General features: G+C 41.3%; 1 protein-coding gene across 7 annotated transcripts in view; it reads left to right on the top strand.

Annotated features, from left to right (window-relative positions):
- The window catches only part of LOC129763536 (Ca(2+)/calmodulin-responsive adenylate cyclase), a 154,527-nt gene extending 130,414 nt beyond the window's left edge, over nt 1-24,113 (top strand). For 6 of the 7 annotated variants that reach the window (XM_055762701.1, XM_055762708.1, XM_055762704.1 and 3 more), the window contains 7 exons: nt 786-1,052; nt 9,709-9,906; nt 9,991-10,256; nt 10,311-10,665; nt 10,733-13,155; nt 17,486-18,228; nt 18,289-24,113. In XM_055762701.1, the coding sequence (XP_055618676.1) occupies nt 786-1,052; nt 9,709-9,906; nt 9,991-10,256; nt 10,311-10,665; nt 10,733-13,155; nt 17,486-18,228; nt 18,289-18,611 (4,575 nt within the window). In that variant the 3' untranslated portion in view covers nt 18,612-24,113. The remainder of the gene's footprint in view (nt 1-785; nt 1,053-9,708; nt 9,907-9,990; nt 10,257-10,310; nt 10,666-10,732; nt 13,156-17,485; nt 18,229-18,288) is intronic. The other variant, XM_055762707.1, reaches the window with a different exon arrangement.
- The last annotated feature ends 217 nt before the right edge of the window (nt 24,114-24,330 follow it).

The following is a 24,330-nucleotide window of genomic DNA, read 5'->3' on the forward strand; positions in this document are numbered from 1 at the left end:
AAGACTTGGTAGCCCCATTTTATTGTCTGACTTGGACTTGGTTACCCATTGTTTTGCAATCCACGTGTCAATTTATGTTGAAACGACGACAGAAAAACAAATTAAGCATGTGTCCCCCGACCAATAACATATTTTCTTTTTGCGTTGTAAATCGAGGAACAAAAATTAACTCTGGCTGGCTGGCGAGCCAGAACGATGCCATTAAAAGCCAGAAATGGTGCGGCAGCTCAAATAAAATACATCGTACACACACACGCGCAACAAGCCCCTCAAAATAATCATAAAACAATTAATTTACCGCAGAGATTGAATGGGTACAAAATTAATGGGGGAACAGCAAATGGGACAACTGTTGGGCGCACCACATTTTATTGGTTTCGATTGTGATGTTGATGGATGATTTATGTGTAGAATTGTTTGCTGCAATTAAGCTTATTCGAGAATGTTACAAGTAATGATGGGTATCAGTGTCCGACCCCGGTATGCACCTCATGAATGCGCTCCCACAAAAACACATTTCACAGCTTGCACTCCCCTCCGCCAGTCAATAAAACGCACGGCTAAAGGCTTTTTCTTCGAAATTCGATTTGCTCGTTTTTTTCCATCATTGTGAATGCACACTTTTATGCCTTGATATCCACAAATGCACCTTATCTCCGCTGCTGCTGCTCGGTTTAGTGTTTCACATAACTGCAACCATTAGGAGTGCCTGCCAAATGACCAGATAACATTCATACCGGCTTCAATTTGCTATCACCTAATATTTTCCCCTTGTTTTCACGCAGAACAAGGTGACGGACAAGTTCAAGCGACCGTTCAAGAAGCGTCACTCCAGCGTGTACCACCAGCCCTCGAACCGGGTCAACAAGTTCCTATCGCAGGCGATCGAGGCGCGCAGCGTCGACCGGGAGAAGTCGGTGCACGTAAAGCGCATCACGCTGCAGTTCCGCGAGAAGGAAAAGGAACGCCAGTACCATCAGGATTTCGATCTCGGGTTCACCACCGCCATGGGGTGCAGCCTGCTGTTGTTGATTCTGAGTGCGGGACTTCAGGTAGGATTTTGTTCCAAAAGGAGCGTGAGTACGAAATTGTGGCCACAGTGTGAGACCTGCAGTGCCTCTGTTTTCAATCTGGTTCTCAGAGCTATATTGTTGATTTGTCATCCGTCGTAAGATCATGAACCCATTGGTGATTGATAACTTCAAAAATTTGCTCGAACTGAACACTCAGGCAAGTCTCATGTCTTTGTATTATCAGTACTCTACCCAGGCACCAGTCATCTTTGTCATTTTTTATCCATCCATACGTCAAGAAATCCAGCGAATCATAGATCATCTACGATCCGATGTAATTCAACCAACCTTTTTGGTGAAATATCGTGAACGCATATTTTTGACACATAAACGGGTCAATTGGGTTCAGCATCGTAGATGAAAATTCCAATACCTTTTTCAAAAACTCAGAGATCATTGTTTCATGTATGTCGATGAGCTGGATGCGATAAACAATGACCTATGGATCATTGATACATTGCTCATCGACCACGGTTCTATCTTTTCAAACAGTCTTAGCTCAATATGCTCACCGCGCTATTCGCCCAATCAAGTTTCATAAGCACTTGTCCTAACACGAATAAGACAACTATTGAGCGTTTGGTCGAAAAATTATACAAGAATATATCGGTTCTTCTCCCACTGGAGCCATGCCATAGTCAATTCGAGATCTTCGTAACGGGCAGATGCCAAACGCGGGATGTTCTAGCCACCAAGCGAAAACTACAAAAAGCTCGAGTCATAAAATATTTTTACGCACTGTTTATTTTATTGCGCTCCTAACGCTCGCATTAAAAAATGGACATATTTTACCAATTTTTCATGCGTTAACCTTAACAGCTTTTTTTTGTCCCTTTTATTATTTTAGGCTCATTGGCATTTTAGCTGTAACAGAGCCGAATTTTAATCGTGTACATGTCACATATTTATCATATCTATAATTAGCACATTACACTGTTGCCATTTTTCGGCGTTAGAGTATTCCCTTCTATACCATTCCATATAGTACACATTTACACAGTAGCAGCCATTTAGGCGTAAGAGTTTTCTATCTGTTCTTCCATTATCCAGTTAGACCGGACAGCGGAGACAGTTGATTGATCATTGTTGAGTTATTTATAGAACAGCAGCTCGATGTGTCTTGCAGAGCAGAGCAGTTGTATGGATGAATCGATCATATTTCGACCGTGGATCGATATTCATCGCTGATGATTGTTGCGTGGACGTAGTTATTCTGTAACAACACAAAGATGGTCAATGAGGGCCCTGAGTTTCGAACTCACGATCGATCGCTTACTAAGCGAACGCGCAACCAATGTGGCTACGGAGGCCCCCTAACCTTAACAGCTTGCGATGAGACTAATTGTGCATCGTTAAGTATAGTAACCCACGAGTGTTCAAACAAAATTTGACAGCAACATCATTTGAACTGCGGAAGTTATGGCGAAGACGGTAAAACAACTGCGTTCTATGGTGTGTTCGTACTGAAAGCTCCATCTCCACGTCCGTTCCGTTATCTATAATATCATCCACTTCTGGAGAAAAATGAGAGCATTGAACAGAAGCCTGGTTCCAGTCGTCCGACGGTGCTACGCGATCGTAAACTACATCTGAGGCTAAAGCAGAAGACAGAGGGTAAGGTGGCTCCATCGGAGTAACGGGCTAGATGGTGAAAAAATACCTAGCGAAGGTGGACATCATTATGCGGAAACGTATATCAAGACTGACCGTGTCGGAACAGCACGCTGTAACCCAGAAGTAAAGGCTGAAAGTAATGAACAAAGATTTTTTTTACTTAACGCTTGATGGAAACGACTGGCAGGGAACTAGCTTCTTTACGTTCCCCACCAAGGAGGTGAATTCTGACGTGAAGCGCATCTTCCTTCATCCAAAAATATCATCCAGACGAAGATGTAGTGTTTTGGCCAGACCTGGCCTCCGTCCGTTAGGCGAAGAAGAGCTTGATGTAAAACACATTTAGCGGCTTTCGACGGCTTCACTAGCTGCCATTATTATATTTTCATAGACGGATGCAAGACGAGTACAAGGTGCAACTGTTTGGACAGTAAGTTGATTAGAAACAGAATAGAGAAAAACGGAATGTTGACCTGAGCCAGAGGGATAGAGAAGTTGATCACAAACGTCAGAAATATTGCATTTCAAGACAATTTGGATGGTATTCGAGAATCCGTAGCTGCATGACCGCAGAGTGGTTTTCACGTATTGGCTCACCCGATAGTACATTTCTTATTGCCTTGCTTCTGTGCACCTTTCGAAAGCGCATAAACAGTAAAACTCTCACAAAACTGTTGCGGCGCATCATCTCCATTGAGCCACCGCAACGAATGAGAAGCCGTACAACAGCGGCTTTGGAGCCGTACACAGCCGTCTGTGTGTTTTTATCCAGTGCCACAAATTACCAAAATTTATTCACGAATGGAGGAATTAACTTTTTCCCAATGTCGGATGAGTTCTCTTCTGTTGATACTCAATATCATATCTGTCATAATGAGTATAACACAAGAGTCGAGACGCGTGAACTTTGCCTGGTACATTAAACGAAAACATCACGGATGAATTACAAAAAGCCTGCATTCAGGGACTTTCCTTACTGGTCATTTCAGATGATTATCGCGAAAGCCAAATTAAACTTCATCGCTTGCAGTGAGTTTTTGTTAAGAACGTGTTTCAAAAGAAAAAAGGAAAGGACCAGGGATCCGGAAAAGGCAACATTATGGGTTCCGTTGAGCGTTGTGCGGCGGTATGTTGTTGAGTATCATTGAACCGGAAATCAAAACAAAATAGGTTCATTTTCCGTTCGTCTATTATTTAGGGTGACCATTGTGCATATGATTGGTGGTGTATGTTGTTTCCGTCGAAGTCAAAGTCAAAGAGTTATACTTATACGTTTCAATGCCGAAGTCACCGAAAACAAAAATGTCATGCCTTTCCTTATTATTAATCGATTTAACTCTCAATTGGTTGAAGTTGAATTTTAGGCTTTGATTCTCACTAACACGCAGTGATGTTCAAGTTCGACGTTTCGAATATCATGACGGTAATGAAGATGCAAAAGGTAAATGAACCTCATGGCATGTTGATGTTGATGTTCATCCCATTCGTGTTCATTAATAGTGTTGCTTCATATTTATCGACTCTCGCTTGAGCAGTAGATTATCAATACAAGGTAGGCTGAAATTCACCGTATTTAAATTTCGTGATCGGGAATATTTTCGGCACTGGTTCTATCTCATTCACATACCCTTATCGAGCCCCCGCGGCAGCCTGTTATTCCAAAACCGCGTGGTAGAACCGTCCAGTGTGTTCTCATGCTAATTTTCATCAGCGCGCGTTCATAACAAACACATATATATTCTCTCTCGGTACGAAGTGTAGAAGATTCATAAACACGAGGGCGTCGAATGAACATAGCGCTATTGAACATATTAAACACAGCTTCTCACTTTTGTGATGCGCGCCTCATTTTATACACACACATCAAATTCTAGCGCCCGCTTTGTTTTCGCTCGTTCTATGCAATGTATTAAAACAACAGCGCGCCTCCATACCAACCGTATATGCTTGTGTGAAGAAAAATAACTCAACAGAGAAAGCAAACCAGATTGAAGCGCGGTTCAAAACAGGTATAGAAATACGGCGCAAAACACGGTGCAAAAACGGGGCTGACAACGAAATATTTGATCTGTTTGACGGCTTCACATTGTCGAAACCGTATTAACTTGCTTGGAAACTCCCAAATGGGAAGTCCTTCCTCATTTTCCACATTCCACACATAGTGCTCCATCCGACTCTTATTTGTTTTTTGTTCTATCCAATACCATATGGTCTGACTGGTCAACAGATTCGGCATTCATTAAAATATTACTTAATTCGTGGTTATCTTCAAAAGACGAGAAGAATGATAGGGAAATGATCACTCGGATGGGCAATATATTTTGAATGATTTTGCAGCCAGTTTTTCACAATGAATATCAACACGGCGAGAACGAAGATGTGCATCTAAAACATGTGGTATGTACTCGTCGGAACGTGGAGCAATATAAACGGAAGCGGAGACAGCAATCTCGTCTCTTCCAGAAAAAGAAGTGTCTCCAGGAAAAGGAGAAGCATGAAGAACCAGAACATCCGCACCGAACATCTCATGAGACGTGCAACAAAGATGAAGACAGCACTTCGATGAACACCTGTATGGCGTACAGTCCGAGGACCTATTTTTTACGATGTTGGCTACTTGATTTTGGTTTTGACTGACAAAATTTGGAAAACAAGACAGCTACCGGAGGTGTGGAAAGGTGGGGTTATTTGCCCTATCTACAAGAAGGGCGAAAGACTAGACTGTTCAAATTTTCGTGTGATCACCGTCTTGAATACCGCTTACAATGTGATTTCCCAAATTATCTTCCCTCGTCTATCGCCACTAACGAATTCATGGGAAGTTATCGAGCCGGCTTCATCGAAGGTCGGCCTACTATTGACCAAATCTTCACCTTGCGGCAGATCATTCAGAAATGCTGTGAGTACAGAGTCCCTACGCACCATCTATTCATCGATTTCAAAGCTGAGCATGACGAATTTTATGCCAACTAGTATTAGGAGTTGACAATACCATCTCAGATTACAGTGAAACGTTGTGAGAATGGTCAAAAATGAAATGTAGGAAATTGTAGTTTTATTAAAAATATTATACAAATTAAAAAAATACACACTGAAAAAAATATTCTGAAAATTATAATTCATTTTTCTCAAAATCATATTTTCTTTAAATTCGGAAAAATATGTGAACAGCCCATAAAGTTATACTGAACATGGCGGTATAACACGACAAACATATCAAAAGACCCTTCTTACTTTAAAAAAGACAATAAATTAGAAATATTGACGTAGGATTACGTCTTACGGGAACATATTGGGGTACAAATTGAAAATCAAAAATCGAGCGCACCGTAAAAATTGTCCAATTTCAAATTCTTATTGCTCAGTCAATTCTCGATGGATTGATGAGATTTTGGCGTCAATCAATTCCGGCACTCCATAACAATTTTGTACATTGAATAAAATAATATATATCATGAAACTAACTATCGAACAATTGAAAAATCTCAGCCCCTATCCTAACGGAAAACGGCGGGTTCCTAACAGAGACATCAAAACCATGCTGCCTGGGGGAAATCGACATTGCAAACACATGAAAGTAGGGGGAACTTTTGCTCCTACCGAAATGTGTTCCCTAACAGAGATATAAAAACCAAGCTGCCTGGGGGAAATCGACATTGTAAACACATGAAAGTAGGGGGAGGTTTTTTCCCACCGACATGTATTCCATAACAGAGATTTCAAATCCAAGGGGGAAATCAGCATGTTAATACCCTCGTGGTCGATAGTTTAACTAACGACGCGCACAAATGGATAGTGTTCATTGTAACTAGCGTGGGCATTGCTGATTGCATACATGCTGGCGAATAAGTTGGGAGCGATGAATAAGTGTTTTTTCGTTCCAATAAGAATCTTTCGATGGGTTGATTGAAGAGTGATGTTTCAATGGACTGAATAGAACTTATGCTTGATAGAATATAAATAAAATTTAAATTTGGAACTTTTATGTTGGTTGCCTTTGAAATTTAATATGAATGACCGATCATGTATTGTGAAACTTTTAGCACAAATGTAAGTGTAAAATTGTATATGGTAGCTATTCTGTTAAAATGACTTGAAATATGAAACGATTTTTTCTTCCTCCCAAGGCAGATAGACTAACGGAATCCTACGTCAACTATGCGGTCGTGTCTTGGACACAACCCTCCTGTGACTTTTTTTTTTTATATCTCGAGAATGACTGCATTTAGAATGAGATTGATAAAGAGCTTTTTTGTTCAGTAGCTTTAAAATTGAAATAATTTTTCGGATCAATAAGTAATAAATTTTGAATGAAGTGTTTATCATATCATTTCGTCCAGATTTTTAGGAGGTATTAACGCACAAAATTTTGTTGGTCTGGTGTAACGCTCTTGTTTTCGAAATTTTGAACTTATACCCCAGTATCAAAATGAAAGACGTAGTCTTACGTTAAAACAAGGGTATGACACGATGCTTATTGTAGTACCAGAGTAGGGACCAAAGATATATAAACCTAAGTAATGCCTTGACCGAAGATAGGTTTGACAGTTGAGATTGGAAGCGAAGGGAAAAACGTGAATTAAAAGCGTGCAATAAATTAGTGATTTTTTTCTGGGCAACACCGTAGTATTTATTTATATTACATCGAAAATCATATTTGGTGACGAGGAGAAGGTGTAGTAAAACATAATATAAACAATCAATCTCATTTGGAAGAACAAAAATGACTGCTCAAATTGAGTACATAACCTGAAATTCCAATAGCATTGTAAGTAGCTATCTCCGAACTCGATACATATTTCTCACCGAAACAACACGACGCTTTCAAAAGAAACGTATTTTGAACGCTAGAGCCGAACTCTAATGAAAGTTTGGAATAATTGCAGCGGGAGTGTTCTCGGTGCGGTAAGATAAATCATACTGACCAATGTGTCCAGCTAGGACTTCTATGAGACCAGCCTGATTCTATTTCGTTGCAACACAAAAAGTTAGAATTTCAACAAGATACATTCATACATTGTTAAATGCTTAGAATAAAGTATATTGAACGTCAATTTCGTTCAGAAGAGTTGTTTGTTTATTTATTGTACCTTAATATGATAATTTCAGCTGTCTAGTTTCTATAAGACCACTTCAAAATTCATAAGTATTATCAATGAAAACTTCAAACGATCGGCTGATTTACATGTCAATAATTGGTAACCTTACCATTTCGACTAATAACCTTGAAAATTCGTGTTGGAATACTATTTACCAAATTCTGCTGAACGGATTTCTCGATATTTTTAATTTTTTTTCAAAATTGCGACCTTGAGCTCTTCAATCGTTTTCTCTCAGTGTAAATTCTGCGTACAAGGATCCCCCCTAAGATTTTCAACAGGATTCGAGTCTGGAGAGCGAGCCGGCCAGAGGTTTTGGTTCATAATCCTTTACTTAGTTTACTTGCTGGTATGAATAGTTGCATTATTTGCTCTAATGTGATTTTTTGTGACGATATCCACGCAAAAACGGTAGTAGAGAGTATTCCAGAACATATGTGTAGTCTTTGAATGACGTGAAAGCTATCTTGAGCTTCACGGTTACACAGAATCCCGCCCAAACCATGCACGAGTCTCCACCAAAATTCCTGGTTGAGAAATACTGTTCCTTCTTCCGTAAATCACGCCAGTATTCATTGAAACCATGAGGACCATCCAGATTGAACTTTTTTTCGTCAGTGAAGATAACCTATACATTGAAGAACTTTTCGTTATGGTATATAGCAAAATGTATTGAAAAATTCTTTGTCACAACATACCATGTCCCACTGTCGGTTCATGTGAGCTTTGGCAAAACTCAGACGTCTTCCGATGTGAGATGGTGTAAGATGAAGAGTTTGAACCTTTTGAAGCCCTCTTTATGTAAGGATTTTTTACCTAAATTTGACGAATTGTTACCCGAACAGTTGAGTAGTTGAAATATTGCTTTATTTGCACATATGATTTTAAGGTATTCGAACCTGTTCTAGCTATTTCCCGATTATTCTGTTCAGAGAGCTTCGATTTACGTGGAGCTCTCTCCTTCTTACCGTATCCTTGAGGATTCGCCAAATAATTGAGCACTACTTGATGGGATCGTCCAATCCGACAAGAAATTTCTCTGATACCAACATTTTCTTGGTGAAATGCATCGATTTGTCTTTCTTCTCTCTCCGTGAGGACTTTTCCCTTCGGCATTTGCTAGATTTAATTGATCAAAACAACGGAAAATGTAACTGGTCTTATAGAAACTTGACAGTTGAAAAAACGAAAATATTCGTTTACGCTCAGCGCTTACACACACACACACACACATGAAAATCATACAGTGTATGGTAGACACCAATACCTACACATTAGAATATATATTGAAGCATTGTTTGTTTACAATAACGCAAAGCAGCAATATCATCACCTGGTCTTATAGAAGTTGGACAGAGTGTACTACGACACTGGCAGAGACTTACTTTAGCGATCTTTTGCGACCGGTACTGAGCAACATTGCGTCAACAATGAAGACTGAATTATTGAATTATTGAAAGTATACGATGTATTAGTAATGGTGATGTAATCGATGTGAGGGAGCTTGAATTCATTTTTAATTGGAATAAATACTGACCTGTGATGTAAATACGACAAATGAACAATATTTTACTTTCAATCGTGGATTAAAACCATAAAAATCGAGAGGGGAGACAAATCATGAGAAAGATTTCGCCGGTGTCCGGTGACCAGGTGACCTTGGATACTGTGCGACCCCTTACGGATGAATTCAAAAGTGAGACATCGGGGATTTAGGATATAAAATGACGATGACGTATGACGAAATGACGTATTCGATGTAAACTTAAAGTCAACTAAATTAAAATTAATTGTAACGAATGTTTACAATACAAAAAAAAGTCAATACATTTTTAAGTAACATACCATGTGGCAATAATTTCGTACCCACTCTGTAATCCCACTAATGTGCGCCTTTATGAGAATATTTTTTTATTCCTCAGATCTCGGCCCTGCCACGTACCCTCATATTGCTGCTGCTCTTTCTGACGGCTTTCATATGGATAAGTTCGATACTGATGCTGCTGTTGGCGGTGAGGCTGAAGTGGATCTTCTGGGATCTCTCGCAGAGTTTCTCGCTGCGGCTGGCCATCACCATTTTCACCATCGTGCTGCTGTATTCCGTCGGTCAGGTTAATGTGGTGAGTTGAGAGGAAATTCGCTCCTTCGTGATAATGGTGGCGGCGAGTAAATGAGCTAATGCTTCCGCTCTTCCACACACACAGTTCACATGCCTCTCGGATCATCCGTGTACGACCAACTTCACCACCAAGACTGTTCCGGATCTGCACCATCACCATGACGCCTCTTCATCCGTGCTTGCTTCGCACGAGACGAATGTTCCATTCCCGGTGGACGGTGGAATGCCATCGGCGGCGGCCGCACCGGGTGCCGCAGTGCTCAATCATTACGCCCACCGGAAGTGTGCCCTGCCTCAGTACATCTCACTGTCGGCTGCCTTCTCTTTCCTAACCGTGTCCATCTTTTTGAGGTGAGTGTTCCTTCATTTCCAGGGGTTCCTCTCATAAACCTGATATTATTGTAGGCTTCCGATAATGGTGAAAACCTGCTTGGTCACCCTGATGGGTACTATGTACTGTCTCTTCATCGAGCTGTCCCACACGAACATCTTCGACTGCTACGACCAGCGGGTGGAGTCGGCGATCCCGCTGCACACCATCTCGCTGGCGCGGATCATCATCTTCATGATTGCCATCCTGGCCCACGGGAGACAGGTCGAGTGGACGGCCCGGCTGGATTTCCTCTGGCAGCTGCAGGCTTCCCAGGAGAAGAAGGAGATGTCGGTGCTGCAGCAATCGAACCGAAGGATCCTGTACAACCTGCTGCCGTCGCATGTGGCGTCTCACTTCCTGGACAACCAGTTCAGCCGGAACAATATGGTAACTAGGTTCAGTAGGGGATGGCTCAGTGTGGCGTGTTTAAGAACAGCTTCGCTTTCATTCCCAGGGTACGCTCGGGGCCAACCAGGATCTGTATCATCAGAGCTACTGCAAGGTGGGGGTGATCTTCGCCAGTGTGCCCAACTTCCACGAGTTCTACACGGAGCTGGACGGATCGAACCAGGGCGTGGAGTGTTTGCGGCTGCTCAACGAGATCATAGCGGACTTCGACGAGTTGCTGTGCGAGGAACGGTTTCAGGCGATCGATAAGATCAAAACGGTGGGGAGTACCTACATGGCGGCGGTTGGCCTGATTCCGGACTTCAAGATGCTGCCCAACGACCAGAACTCGGCCCGGAAGCTGATGACGGCGTTGATTGATTTCGTGAAGGCGATGCGGGTCACGCTGAAGAACATCAACGAGAACTCGTACAATAACTTCATGCTGAGGGTGGGGGTTAACGTGGGGCCGGTGGTGGCTGGGGTTATCGGAGCTAGGAAGCCCCAGTACGACATCTGGGGTAATACGGTTAACGTGGCGAGCAGGATGGACTCGACCGGTATTCCTGGGTATACTCAGGTGACACAGGAGGTTATCGAGAGTCTACAGGGAAGTCACTTTGAGTTCCGGTGTCGAGGGCAGATCAAGGTTAAGGGTAAAGGGGACATGGTGACGTACTTTTTGTGTGAACAGAACGAAAATCTGCTGAACGGAGGGTTGGCTGGGATGGGAGGAATGGGCAGCAGCGTGATCGTTATGGGGGGTGGCGGGAATGGAACGATGGGAAGGGATAAGCAAGCACCTGTGCCGAATATCATTTCAAATTATCAAACCGATAGCTTCCACCATTTGAACATCACCAGTGTTGGTGGTAGTCAGCAGGGATGCTTCCAAACGCAAGCTGCAGTTTTGCAGCCCCAAAGTTACTACATGAAGTGTTCCGATATGGACAGTGGAAGTATGAAAAACACAAAATGGCAGCTGGGGAATGATAGTTACTCGAAGAAAGAAAGCTATAACTTCTTGGAGAGTCCAAATTTGTTGCATCAACAAACGCCAACCGGTCAGCACCATTTCCCTCAGCAACAGCAGCAGCAGCAGCATCAACAGCAATCACAAATGAAAGCTGCTTACAAGCACAATAACATTAACAACAACCACATAAACGCTGGCTTTCTTGGAAACCATAACCTGTCGAAAAATGGCAATAATAACAACTACAGTAAACGTAATGACTACCATCAACCGACAGGACAGCACCAATCAAATTATAATATACGGGAAAACTTCAACATTATTGAGAATCCTAGTGTGAAAGACATAGACGAGAACAATTTCAATAAATCGAACCATAGTGGACATAAGGTGAGAAATAAGAACCACCATCATCACCATCACCACCACCATCGGCACGATGGCAGTGGATCCAATCACATCGCGGCCAGTCGGGGAGCTTACGTGACTGCTTCCGAGAACGAACCCCTGCTTGGCTCCGGAATGGTGGGAAATGCAGTCATTAAACCCATCCAACAGATCCAACAAATCCCTAAATACGAACCGCCACGGTATGCTACCGGGAATGCGTCCTTCGCTCATCCGACCAATAATAACACCAACTACAACTTCCCCGTCATATCGAACTATCATCACCAACAAGCCGCTGCAGCCACCCGTCAGCACCAGCTCTACCAGCAACAACAACAGCAGCAACAGCTACTCAAGCAGTACATCAAACCCCTTCCCAAGCTGCCCCACGAGTTTGACGAATCCCGTGATATGTCCTCGACGGACGACCTCAGCTCGCGGCCCCGCTCTCCGTCGGTAAGTTCCTCCGACGAAAGTTACTCCAAGACTACGGAAGGGGGCGAGGAGGAAGACCTCGCCGAACGGTCGCCACTACCACCACATGGTGGCGGCGCCGCCTACTTCAACAACTTCAACAACCCGCTCCAGTATCTCTACCCGGGGGACATCCAGGTGGACCCGACGTCGACATCGTCCCCGAAGCTCAGCCCCATTGACTTCTCCAACATGAAGGACTTCGAGGTTACCACGACGGCCGAGACGAAATCCTCCGTTCCGAACAAGGGCGAATCGTGTACGAGCTTCGAGTTTCAGGACCGGGGCAGTAGTGGAAGTGGTTCGACGCCGGCTGCGCCCGGCGGCTTCCCAAAGTCGGCCTTCGAGCGGGAGCTGCAGCGAAGGATGGCCGAATCGCAGTCGAGACCGATGCTGGCTGCATCGGCTGCCGCTGTAAGCAATAATAACTCCTCTGTGGACCATCCACAGCAGCAGCAGCTACAAATGGATCAATGTCAACAACAGCAGACGCAGTCGCAGCATCACCATCATCATCACCTTCCGGTGCGGAGAGACTCACTGGAAAAGGTGAAGAACGTGAACAATCTGCTGCTGGCGAAGCACCCGGGAACGCTGGAAGCGATCAAGGAGGCTACGCGGAACAAGAATCCCTCCGAATCGAGTCATATGTAAGTGTGAATTTAATTAAATAATTATCTTGGTAACTGTGCATTTCAGAATTGTGTGATTGTGGATATGAGATTATTACTTCATCAGGTATACAACTTCGTTTTCAACATTTTTCTATAGACGGCTTCAAAGTAAAATAGTGATCGAATACATAGAAACATAGAAACCATAGAAACAATAGTGTCTCTATTGGCGATCCAACGCAAAAGGTAAACGATCGGTGAGCCATCTGGATTTCGTTCTTGAACTAAGAAAATGATGATAATGCAACCTAAAAACAAATCTCGTATATTTTACTTCCGGACTTTCCAAGGTAGTTCTCACATGCAGGAACCATGCATTTTTCAACTTGTTTTTGATTGTGCTCTCAAATTTCCTTTATTGATTCAACCATTGTCAACATTTATACAGTTTTACTACTGAAAGAGGTAAATTGTTATATATGAAATTGCGCAGAGTTAAATTTCTTCCAAACCCATCGCAATCTAATAATCTTTTATGGTTATAACATTTTAATTTATGGAAAGAACTACAAACCTTCCATAAACTCACATGGTAAAATTTAAAACCATCATCACTTAGTACATAGCAGTGTTGAGAAAAACACCTGAATAAGTGGAAATACTGTTGGATTTCATTGGTTCAAAAATACAACGCCAAGATACACTCATGAGGGATGCTATACCTGCAAGAGGGAAATTAAAAAACGAAATTGATGTGCCTTTCCTTTGGAATATCGTTCAGATTGTTGTCGATATTTTTTAGAATCTCTGAAAGCATCCATAGCTAAAATAATTCCGGGAGTATGTGATGCTGTAAATGACAATCTAAAATATTTTTTTAAAATATTATTTATTTCGCCTTGCCAACAGCTTCGTGTGCCAATTTGTGAAACAAAAATGATAGTAGATTTGCAGGTAGAATAAATACGCGTTAGAAATTAGCATAATGAATGAAAATGTAGTTTTTTAAATCGAATATGTTTTCTGTTTCTCAGAACAATATTTTCTTTGAAAATTGTGTATGAATTTTGAATGAAAATCGTGCCTGATAATGATTCTATATTAGAGATTCTCAAGAAAACTACTCAATAATAAAGCATGCTCCGCCAGCGTGCATAACAAAATAATAACGATTTCGTTTAAAAACTATGAGGGTTTTGTTTTTACAATAATTTTCAAGTCTATAAATATCTTCGCATATTTTCAAATATCTTAAAAATGGAGACATTTTTTTACATTTGGCATCCCTGATTCGAACGCTAAATTCTGTTTTTGACGTTTTGAGGGATGCGAGTGCGAAAGAAATCAAAAAAAACTTTGAAGTAGATCGCACGCCGGATCTCGCATGACACTAACTGGCATGATGTGCTCACATGGTGTGAGTAGCTGCCAGCCGGGTGCTATGATTGACGCTAGGATCGTTAGCAAAATTTCAAGCAGAACTGTCAGTGGGATACCCAATTCATGTGAAAACAAAGGGAAAATGTCAGTGGGATACTCGATATGTTGGCTCCTGTCAGTTCAATAGGGGTTCTCTAAAGACGTTACCCGGGTGGTAGCTGCACTGCAGTAACTGACTAGTCCGATTCGTATGCTTACTCGCACCGGCTGAACCCGGTTTTACACGCCTTTCATTATGAGCCCCTTATTTAGAGTCGACGATTCGCCCGCGATTGATTTGCACAACAGGCTTCCAAATGGTTATGGTATATAAAATCTGTACCATTTTTCTTCTTTTTTTGACGTAGAACTACGTCTTTCATTAAGGGTGCCAAATCAGAAAACAGGTCACGTTTTTATGAAATAAAGTTAACGTTAATAACTATTTTTGCCGCGAACGGATTTTGGCGATTTACATACTAAACGAATCGAAAATTCCCTAAGATTTGTTTAATATGCTATACATTAGAATCCCTTTATTTGTAAATGGTTAAAATTCATGAAAACTTTAAGCGTTTCTATTTTCCCATGCATTTGTTCAGTCCATTTGTGTGCTTTCCCGAACAGAACTGTCAATAACGAGCAACTTATCGACGAGCTACGAAGGGGAAATCGTAGGTGTAAAGTCACCGTGAACAAAGGAAAAGAAGAAGAATGAAGGGGAATACTTGCCTAGAGTATAAACAGTGGATCTCGCTGAGACAATCTTTCATTCGGCATCGGACTGTTGAGTAATCCAATTCACTTTGCTTTCGCTGCGCATTCTTTGTGTGGACACCGACTGGACAACATCGTTGCTGGACGAGCTGGACGGCGAGGGATCGAGTGCCTTTCTCAAGGCAAGAGGGCGGAGGTGGTAGCGCTGGAGTAGAGTAGAGTAGAGTTTTCAAAGGGCCTTTCTCAAGGCTAGAGACGAATGAACTGCAAAAGTTTAAAGTCTCTATAATACAAGACCTTCCTTCCTTCGCTGCGCTTCGATCTAAGATTGGACTCCACCAGTGGTAATTCAACTTGGAGTCGTGTGATTTTTCCAGCTCGTTTTTCGCGTTATTCGTATCGTGTGTTTTTTCCGCGTCATAAATTGGACGCTTCGCACAGTGTGTGATGAGCAAGAAGAAGAGGAAGGCTGGCTCGAGCCCTGTAAAAAACGAACGCTTTGCCAGGGGCAATAACATTTCGAGGCAAGCGTCACCAGATGATGCACGCGATGTTGGTGCAGTGAAAAGCGCTCGCACTGAACCGAGCCTTCGCATCGAACAACAGCGAAGTAGACGACTTCGGCGCGTCGATCGAAAATGTAAACGCCGTTACCCAGGCAGCATAAAGCTCCCCCCGCTAGTGGTGAAGGCGGTTGCTCTTGACAAACTCATCAGCGAATTCGTATCGATGGGTGTTACTGCAGAGTACTAGCTGTGTGGCATAATTCAGTCTTTTTTCAAGCAGTGAACATTGTTTGTTTTCCGTCATCATAAGGGCTTCGATGGTGTTTTTGACATTGCATGAATGTATTAAGCTGACTTTATGGCGAAGATTGGCGAGTTTTATGGCGTTAAGATTGTACCAAGCATCTTGAATGTCGTACTGGAATGTTACAAGTTATTTGGGTCCGCGTGCCAGTCGCAAAATTGCCTACAACTAGGATTGCATTTGCACTAATCTTGATCATAATGAAGCAATGCTACTGTTTTCGAGGTTGTTGATATTAAAAAAAGAGTTCATTTCGCTTGTGTAATCACCAAGAAAGTGAATGTCGTTCTGGAATTTTGTATGTGATTAGGTTTCGCTTGCCAGTAGCAAAACTTCCTCCACTAAGGGTGACAGCTGCGCTCATCTCGAGTATGAGAAAGTAATGCATTTTTTTTCGAGGCCAGTAATATAAACAGAAGTGTTTCTTTTGAGAATAGCGCAAAATGATGAGACGTGTTTATATTCCTAGTAGTTTTAAGCCACCAATGTATGACTCTGTATGCATGCTATGGCGAACGCTTGTTTGGCGCTTGGTTTACGTTGTACGAACGACGCCTGGAGGTGCAATTCCACTGAGGCAATACTAAATAACATGTAGCATGATATTTGAGGGGCTTAGAATGCAAGGGGTGTAAGTGACTTGATCGATTTCTCTTCATCAATTTTTTTTTCTTTAGTTAATAACTCAACTGCAAAAACGTTCCAATTTAAGTTTGCTATAGAATCTGATAGATGATGTTCTGACCTATCTTCCACATTGCCAAATACAGTACGGAATGTATTTGCAGCTAAGTTATGATCAAAAGAGAGAGTCGATGTAGAGAAATCGATCAAATCACTTACTAAGCACCTAATTTGATACCTGCAAGTGTTGTCATTGTTGTTGTTTCCTCGCGGTGCTAAAGATATATTGATATAATCGACTGTAACCGAGTCTGTCAATTGCGAAAAAGGCCACCGGAATAGCGTTCGAGGTAAATTTTCAATGCATTGACATGAAATAAATTGCGACATACGATCAGCTAGTGTATTGTTCTGTGAAGGCAAGAATGAATCATCAGTCAATTATCGTCAACTGATTCTAAAAATGAAAAAAAAAAATTTCAGAGATTGTTCTATTAAGCAGTCGTTTCTAAAATTTCACAGCATTATAGAATAATATCCGAAGGTTTAAACAAACGACTTTTATAACATAACAGCGTAGTTCTACGTCAACAATGCGGTCGTATCTTGGACACAACCTCCTATAATTTTTTGTTCGTATGATAGAGACATTGGGCCGTTCCCAGCAAAAGTATTTATTAACGTTCAAACTGTTTCATATTGTTTCTGTTATATGATTATAAATCGCATAGATTTACGCCCTTCGCCCGTATCTGTTTTTTTTTGAAGATTATTCAACTAAATTATTTATCCGCAGGCAAACCTCGGACACGGAATCGTGCGAAATCATCCACGACTACCGGACGCGAACGGGATCCATGGAGAGCAGGCATCACCCTCATCATCACCACCACAATCACAACTCGCTGACACAGTCGCCAAGACTGCACAACCGGAACCACCATCACCATGCGCCGGCGCCGCACCATTTGTCGCAGCAAAAACAACTCCAGCAGCAGCACAGTGTATCGAAAAAATCCTCCAACGAGACTTCCTCAAATATCGAGGCGGATGAGGACCTGCGGCTGTCGAATGAGGCCGTTTACCGGGGGCGAGGACGGGACTCGGATGATATGCTTGATGACGACGAACCGGATGGGGTAGAAGAGGAGGAAGTTGAAGAGGAGGAAGAATCGGAGGATGACGATGAGAATGAGGAAGAAGAGGAGGAGGAGGAAGACGAGGAAGAAGAGGACGATGAAAATCGTCCACAGCAGCAGCGGATGGAGGGAGGACGACGGAGGTTGGGGGCCACCGCTGGTGGTGGGATGGGGCGAGAACGAAGAAGGAGCAATTCGGATGCGGTTACGCGGAACTATATTTCCGATGAACTGAAGTACGGTGCGGGACACAATCGACCCGGGTGGGAACGGGATCATAACAGTAGTAGTCATCACAATAATAGCCATAGTTCGCATCACAACCACCAGTCGCTAGATTCGAACCCAGTGGAAAGTCAGTCGGAGTGGAGCGATGACGAGTGTCGGGAGGAGGCGACCGGTAAGTCTTCGTAAGCTTCATTGATGACTCACAGAGAAAATAATTTTTCAATGTTTTCAGGCGGTGCCGAGAGCACCGGCTACATCACTGACGAACCCGGCCTGGAGAATATCTCTCTGCTGAACGAGGCCGGTCTGACGGACGCCGAGGGTGCTTTGTCGGACGTGAACTCGCTCTACAACGCACCGGACGTGGATGACACTTCGATATCGTCCCGTGCCAGCAGTCGGCTGCTGAGCCTGGACTCGCTGAGTGGACTGTATGACTGTGATTTGGACTCGAAGCACGAGATGGCCATCGTGAGCGTGTCGCACAAGATAAGCAGTAAGTTTGGGGGGCCAGGCACGACGACGACGGCAACGGGAAATTCTTCCATCGGGTGAGGTTCGCTTGGAGCCGGCAGTTGCGGTAGCCACCATAGTGGTCCCGCATCCGTCGGTCGAGTCAGTAGTGGTACTGGTACAAGCAATCCTACCCAGGAGGGACAGGACGATGAGCCCAGGAAGGACTGTAAATAGGGTGAGCAGGTTGTGCGAACAGACAGAATCGTTGAAGTTAGATAGTATTGCTTTAAAGGAAAATGTGATTATAAAGGGGTGAACGGTGGAAGCTTTTGACGCGTTGGTAGAGCTCACTTCCCCATTTTGTGTGCTATATAAAAAGGATGCATTTGTATGATTATGTTAATAGAGAAGAACTACATTTTGTTATATTAGTTTATTCTTGTTGGTTAAAAATTAGTCTACGAATTGAATTCAGTGGCACATAATCTAGTACTGCAAAATGGCGCAATCTTTTTTCGACCAATTAAATGGCAATCTTGCGTTCAAGTTTTTTCACTTGCATACAATCTATGGTCAGTTGTCAGATGCTGCACTCAGTTTCATATGTTCTTCAGTTTAGGAAATACAAAGTTTCTTTTCAAACAACCAATACTCGCTTAACTTTTCAAAAGGTCCTAAGTAACAAATGTAAACCGATTAAGTTTATCAACGCATTTAATTATGCAAGTAACTGTGCACACCATACTTAAACAAACATCCCGATTAATGGTTTTAAAATTATGAAAATTCAATACAAACATACCATCTTATGGCCAAATGCATATCATACATGTTCCACTGTTATATAAAACGTTTGCTTACGGTGGTCTGAAGTGCACTGAGAGAAATAATTAGTAAATATAACGATTTTTTTGGTAAATACTACCAATCTATAGTCATTTTCGACCGTACTAATAAACACATATGTCAAGCAGAACCATGATTCGGAAGCCCAATATCGGCTACATCAGAATTATATCCTTATTATACCTCCGTATTGCCTTATGGGAACAATGAAAATGGTTAATACGCGCTTTTCTCACCAATTTTCAGATATGACAATATCCAAGCTTACTAATGTTATCGAGTAAAATATACTAATCTCTGGTAGGGATGCGGGTTTGTTGACAATATGTACAAGAAATTTGTACATTCTACTAATTTTGCATTACCAAATGTATTTAGTAGTTTTCGACCGAGGATTTTTCTAAGGGTGCTATAAAAACAACAGCGCTGCAAGTTTGACAGTTTTACCGGCTCATTCTATTACGCGGTACTTTGAGGAAGTTTGCAAGTTCTGCATGACTACAATTCACACCTTCGTTACAGACAAAGATTTACTATCTGGAGAACAGTTCAAACTAGATTTTCGCCAACAGTACAATCCGAAAAAGACTGTTTTAAGTCTGGTTAAATGCGACTGGAAAGAAGAACTGTACTTGAAAATGTTTTGTTATATAATTTTGAAACTCAATAGAGTCAGGAAAAAAACTTTTTTGTTTCCGACAAGTGTTCACTTTATCTAGTGCAAGCTTCTAACAAAGTATCAACGTTTTGGGTCTCTAAATGTTCGTTAAATTTCTGGCAACGGTATTACTAAAGCACATCATGTCATTTTTGATGAAAGTCTAGGAAGCTATAACAATTATGTAATATGGCGTCAAAATTCTTTGTTTGAATCTTGGAGAAATTGACGTTTTCCAACCAGAACAATTCCACATTGAAAGGTATGTTAGAAGAATACTTCATTCATAACCCATAACTCACTAAATTAATTACAATAAATCTTTTACTCGTTCCGACTGATTCCAGTTACCATTCCAACGTGTGCAAATGTTCACTCCGTTGGATCCATTTTCTTTGAATCTTTAAATAAGCCAAAATCCAGTGGACGATACACCGTTGAAATTTCCGAGAGAGTGACGCTGGACTGCAAGGTTTCGAACGTAAATACCTCTTTATCGGCTGAATGGAGTGGTATAATGCTAACTTCATTCGAAAGATAGAATGTCAAAGAGTTATATGATTGTCACTTATTGGTCTATAACATCGTTTTAATAGCTTCAAAATTGCTTTGAAAACAGGATATTGAAATCATAACAATCTAGCTCATTGATGATGATTGCTTTTGTGATAATCGGAATGTGTTCCCGAACACGGAGGCAAAATCAAGGCAGCTGGAGAAACCGTCATCGCGAAACATGCAGGCTGTGATTTTTTTTACTCGCTTGCAAATGCGCTCGAGCAAAGTAATATTTGCGCATTCGGTTCCCATAATGCAATCGTATCCAAGAGTATCTGTTTCCCTTCTGCTATTCTCACGAGAACAAAATAGAATTATGTATCAAACTTCATCAGTAGCTTTTGCAAAGCCACGCAAACCAAACGGTTCTTTTCTGGACCACCAACAAGTTCGAAATAGTTGAATTTCATGTTAATAACAACTGCATACTCATACTCATCCACTCACACACTAACAAGGAAAACTTTCAACAATCTTTAGAAATAATTATTCATTCATTCATTCATTGATTATTGATTCAGATGAAATTTTAAACAAATGATTCCAGAGCCAGTGGTAGTCCTACGTCTACCTTGGGGTTATATCACTGATATAACCCACTTCTGGTTTTTATTATTATTATCTCGGATATTATTTTAGAATGCATTGAACTGCCAAAACTCTTTTTTGAAAGATTTGATGGCCCTGAAAAGCGCCGTGTTTTATGGAATGGTTCCAATTTAAAAAAAACTTTGTAAACTCGTGGTTTTGAGAAGAAGAAAAAAACATTTTGAACGCCCTCGATGCCTTGTTCCGGATGCTAGTTGGTGTTGCTGCGAAAATCGTAATGTGTTATAGGAGCGAAGCAGTTTGTGTAATAAACAAACTTTTTGTTACCGCTCTCTGCTGGCGTTTTGCGATCGCGTTGGCCAATCGCCACTCGATGCAAATAGTTGTCGCCTTGATGAACATTTCTGAACATTTCAGTTCATTCGTTTCTAGCCTTGAGACAGGCCCTCTGCGGAAACTCCTCTACACTCATGCCTTTAGGAAGGCATTCGATTCCTCGCCGTCTAGCTAGTCCAGCAAACGATGCTCACAAGCCGAATGTTTCACAAAGAATGATGTTTTTGGGAAGCAACAGCCAAATTTATTTCATTCGACTGGCCGTGAAATCACAAGATGGAGTGCTTGTATCCAAATTATATTCCGCTGTTACTCTAGTTGCTCCTTTTGGTCGGACCCATTTGAGGAGCACAAATTGAACTAATCAAAAGGAGATACAGAGCGCGTTTGGACAAATTTCACAATTATTCAATTGTTCATCTCAAGAAAAAATAATATTATTCATTGTGATAGATGCGTACAAATATTTCTTATCATTCGATGTAAACGACGATTATTGCGATCTATTGAGAAATGGTCGAGTGCAAAGCGTTCGAAATCTTCCATTTTTCCTACAGTTCAGTGCCTTGATTTTCCTTTTACCCCCTATATCTCCGGTTAGACGTAGTCCTACGTCAAAAATCTGCAACGATTCACGATCATCTTGAGATTGTTTGTACTCAACCTGCACAGGAAGAAAGGCGTACGAACGCCACTTCACGGTGAAAATGAAATGAAATAACCTCGCATCTGCGAACAGAAAACAGTCGCTGGGGGTCAGATCTGGAGAATACGGTGAATACGGAAGCAATTTGAAGCCCAATTCATGCAATTTTACAATCAATACACGAAACTCGAATTTTTCCATTTCTTGACAATAACAAAAGTTGGTTCACTCTCAATGCTGTAACTCACGAACCAATCGACCGATTGTTGTCAAATTTTGACACGTATCAATTGGAAGATGGTGCTTTGTGATAGTCAAGTAGATTTTTGCAAGAGGCGCCACCTAGACGTCAACCTTATGAACTTTTCAGCCGAACTGTTACATTGCTTACATTGTTTGTACAAGAAATTTTAAAATTTTGTTTACGTCCTAAAGTTTTACAAGACCAACACTTTTACAAACTATTCCGTCATCCTTTACTCATGATTTTCTCTGGATTTAAAATTTGTTAGACAGGTCCTGTTGAAAAGTTATACGAGAATTGTGATCAATGAAAATATATAAAATTGATCAATTGGAAAGTCGTAGAAATTTCACATTGCAGTATGATTAGAATTGATTAAGAGTACACATTTGTTTTTTGTACGTATTTGTTTTGGTATCGAATAAATTTAAACAGTAAATCGAAGAAAAGCAAAAGTAACGCCAAGTGAATATGGAATGTGATATGTACTGAAAATAGTTGTCGTAAAGCTTGCTTCGAGGCTTCGGGGGAAAAGAGACGAATCTTCATCCGATTGATTCACAGTCAGGAAGTTCACTCCACTGTAAACGGATAGATTCCTACACAATTGCAATAGTCAGTCAGTAGAGGAAGAGGAAAAACAAACGAAAGCGAATCTAAACCAGTTTTTGAACGAGGAAAAGACTTAAAATGAACTAAGAGAACATATTCAAAGCTAGTTTCTGGTAGACACAAAGGAGCACACCTTAACTGCGAAAACTCACTTAAAAGAGCTATACTTAAGTAGTGTTTTTTTTTCTTCGCGTTTTAGAACAAATTTCTGTTCTGTACAAATCTCTCTACTTCGAAACGAAACGAAAAACCCTGTAAATCTATATTGTTTCCATCACACACACTCTGTAAAATAGGTCGCTTTCAATCCCACCTTTCTCAACCGAAATGCACACCGAAACGATTGAATATTATAATTAGAATATATTATTAAACAAAGATATTTCACAAAACAACAAAAAAAAACACTCACACGCAAAAACAATGCTTTCAAAAAGCTGTCTTAACTGTCTCTGTATTAAAAATTGGAGTTTGATATATATTATTACTATTAAAACTATTATTAACTATTGATTATAATTAGTAATTTATATACAATACAAAAAGCAACAGAGGAGCAAACTGCGATTCGAGAATGACAAATGGAAAAATGATATAAACCAAAAGTATCTCACATTGATATTCAGAACACGGACACTAATAGGAGTTAGACTAAGGAATGTAAGGAATGCTTTTGGAGATGATGCGCGAGGAAACGAACGAATTGTACATTTTTTTGTTCTTCTGTTAGTCAATCCAAAACACAAGCAAACGGAATTCATCGGGAATTATCGGCACAAACATACAAACACACACACGCGCGCGCGAGAATCAAAAAATTGCTCACACATGGATTTGACACACGCAACTCATACTCATACGGAAAGCGTCAATTGTTACTCATATTATCGGGAGGGTTGTTATTGCGAAACAATTTCTCTCCCCATTCGGAATGCAGATTAGTATTCTCCACGGTTAAACCAGTGGCGAAAAACTTTATAGAACCCATATGGAAACGGCAAAAAAATCAGTTGCAATATTTGATATAATCATCAACCAGGGAGAGAAAGAGCATGTCAGGAAAAAAAATGAGAACAACAAAAACTTATGTCTTATGGAATTAATTCTCAATTCGCTGTAAATAGCTGCAAAAACCAATGGGCAGCTGGAATAAAAATTGAAAAATGAAGACTGATAGGTGTAGACTAGGCTTGGCCGCCGTTCTGGATGACATCCCTCCGCTGCCTTCAGCAAGTGTTAAAAATAGTGCTCTCTAGTTTAAAGCCTCTATAAAATAAACAAAGAAAACATCAAAACTCCTCAATGTGAGTGTCCCCGCCCAGAGAGGTATCTGAGCAGAGTTCCAGAGTTGAGATGTGATCGAGTATAG

The sequence above is a fragment of the Toxorhynchites rutilus genome, chromosome 1 (assembly GCF_029784135.1).
Source record: "Toxorhynchites rutilus septentrionalis strain SRP chromosome 1, ASM2978413v1, whole genome shotgun sequence".
Classification (NCBI taxonomy): Eukaryota; Metazoa; Arthropoda; class Insecta; order Diptera; family Culicidae; genus Toxorhynchites; species Toxorhynchites rutilus.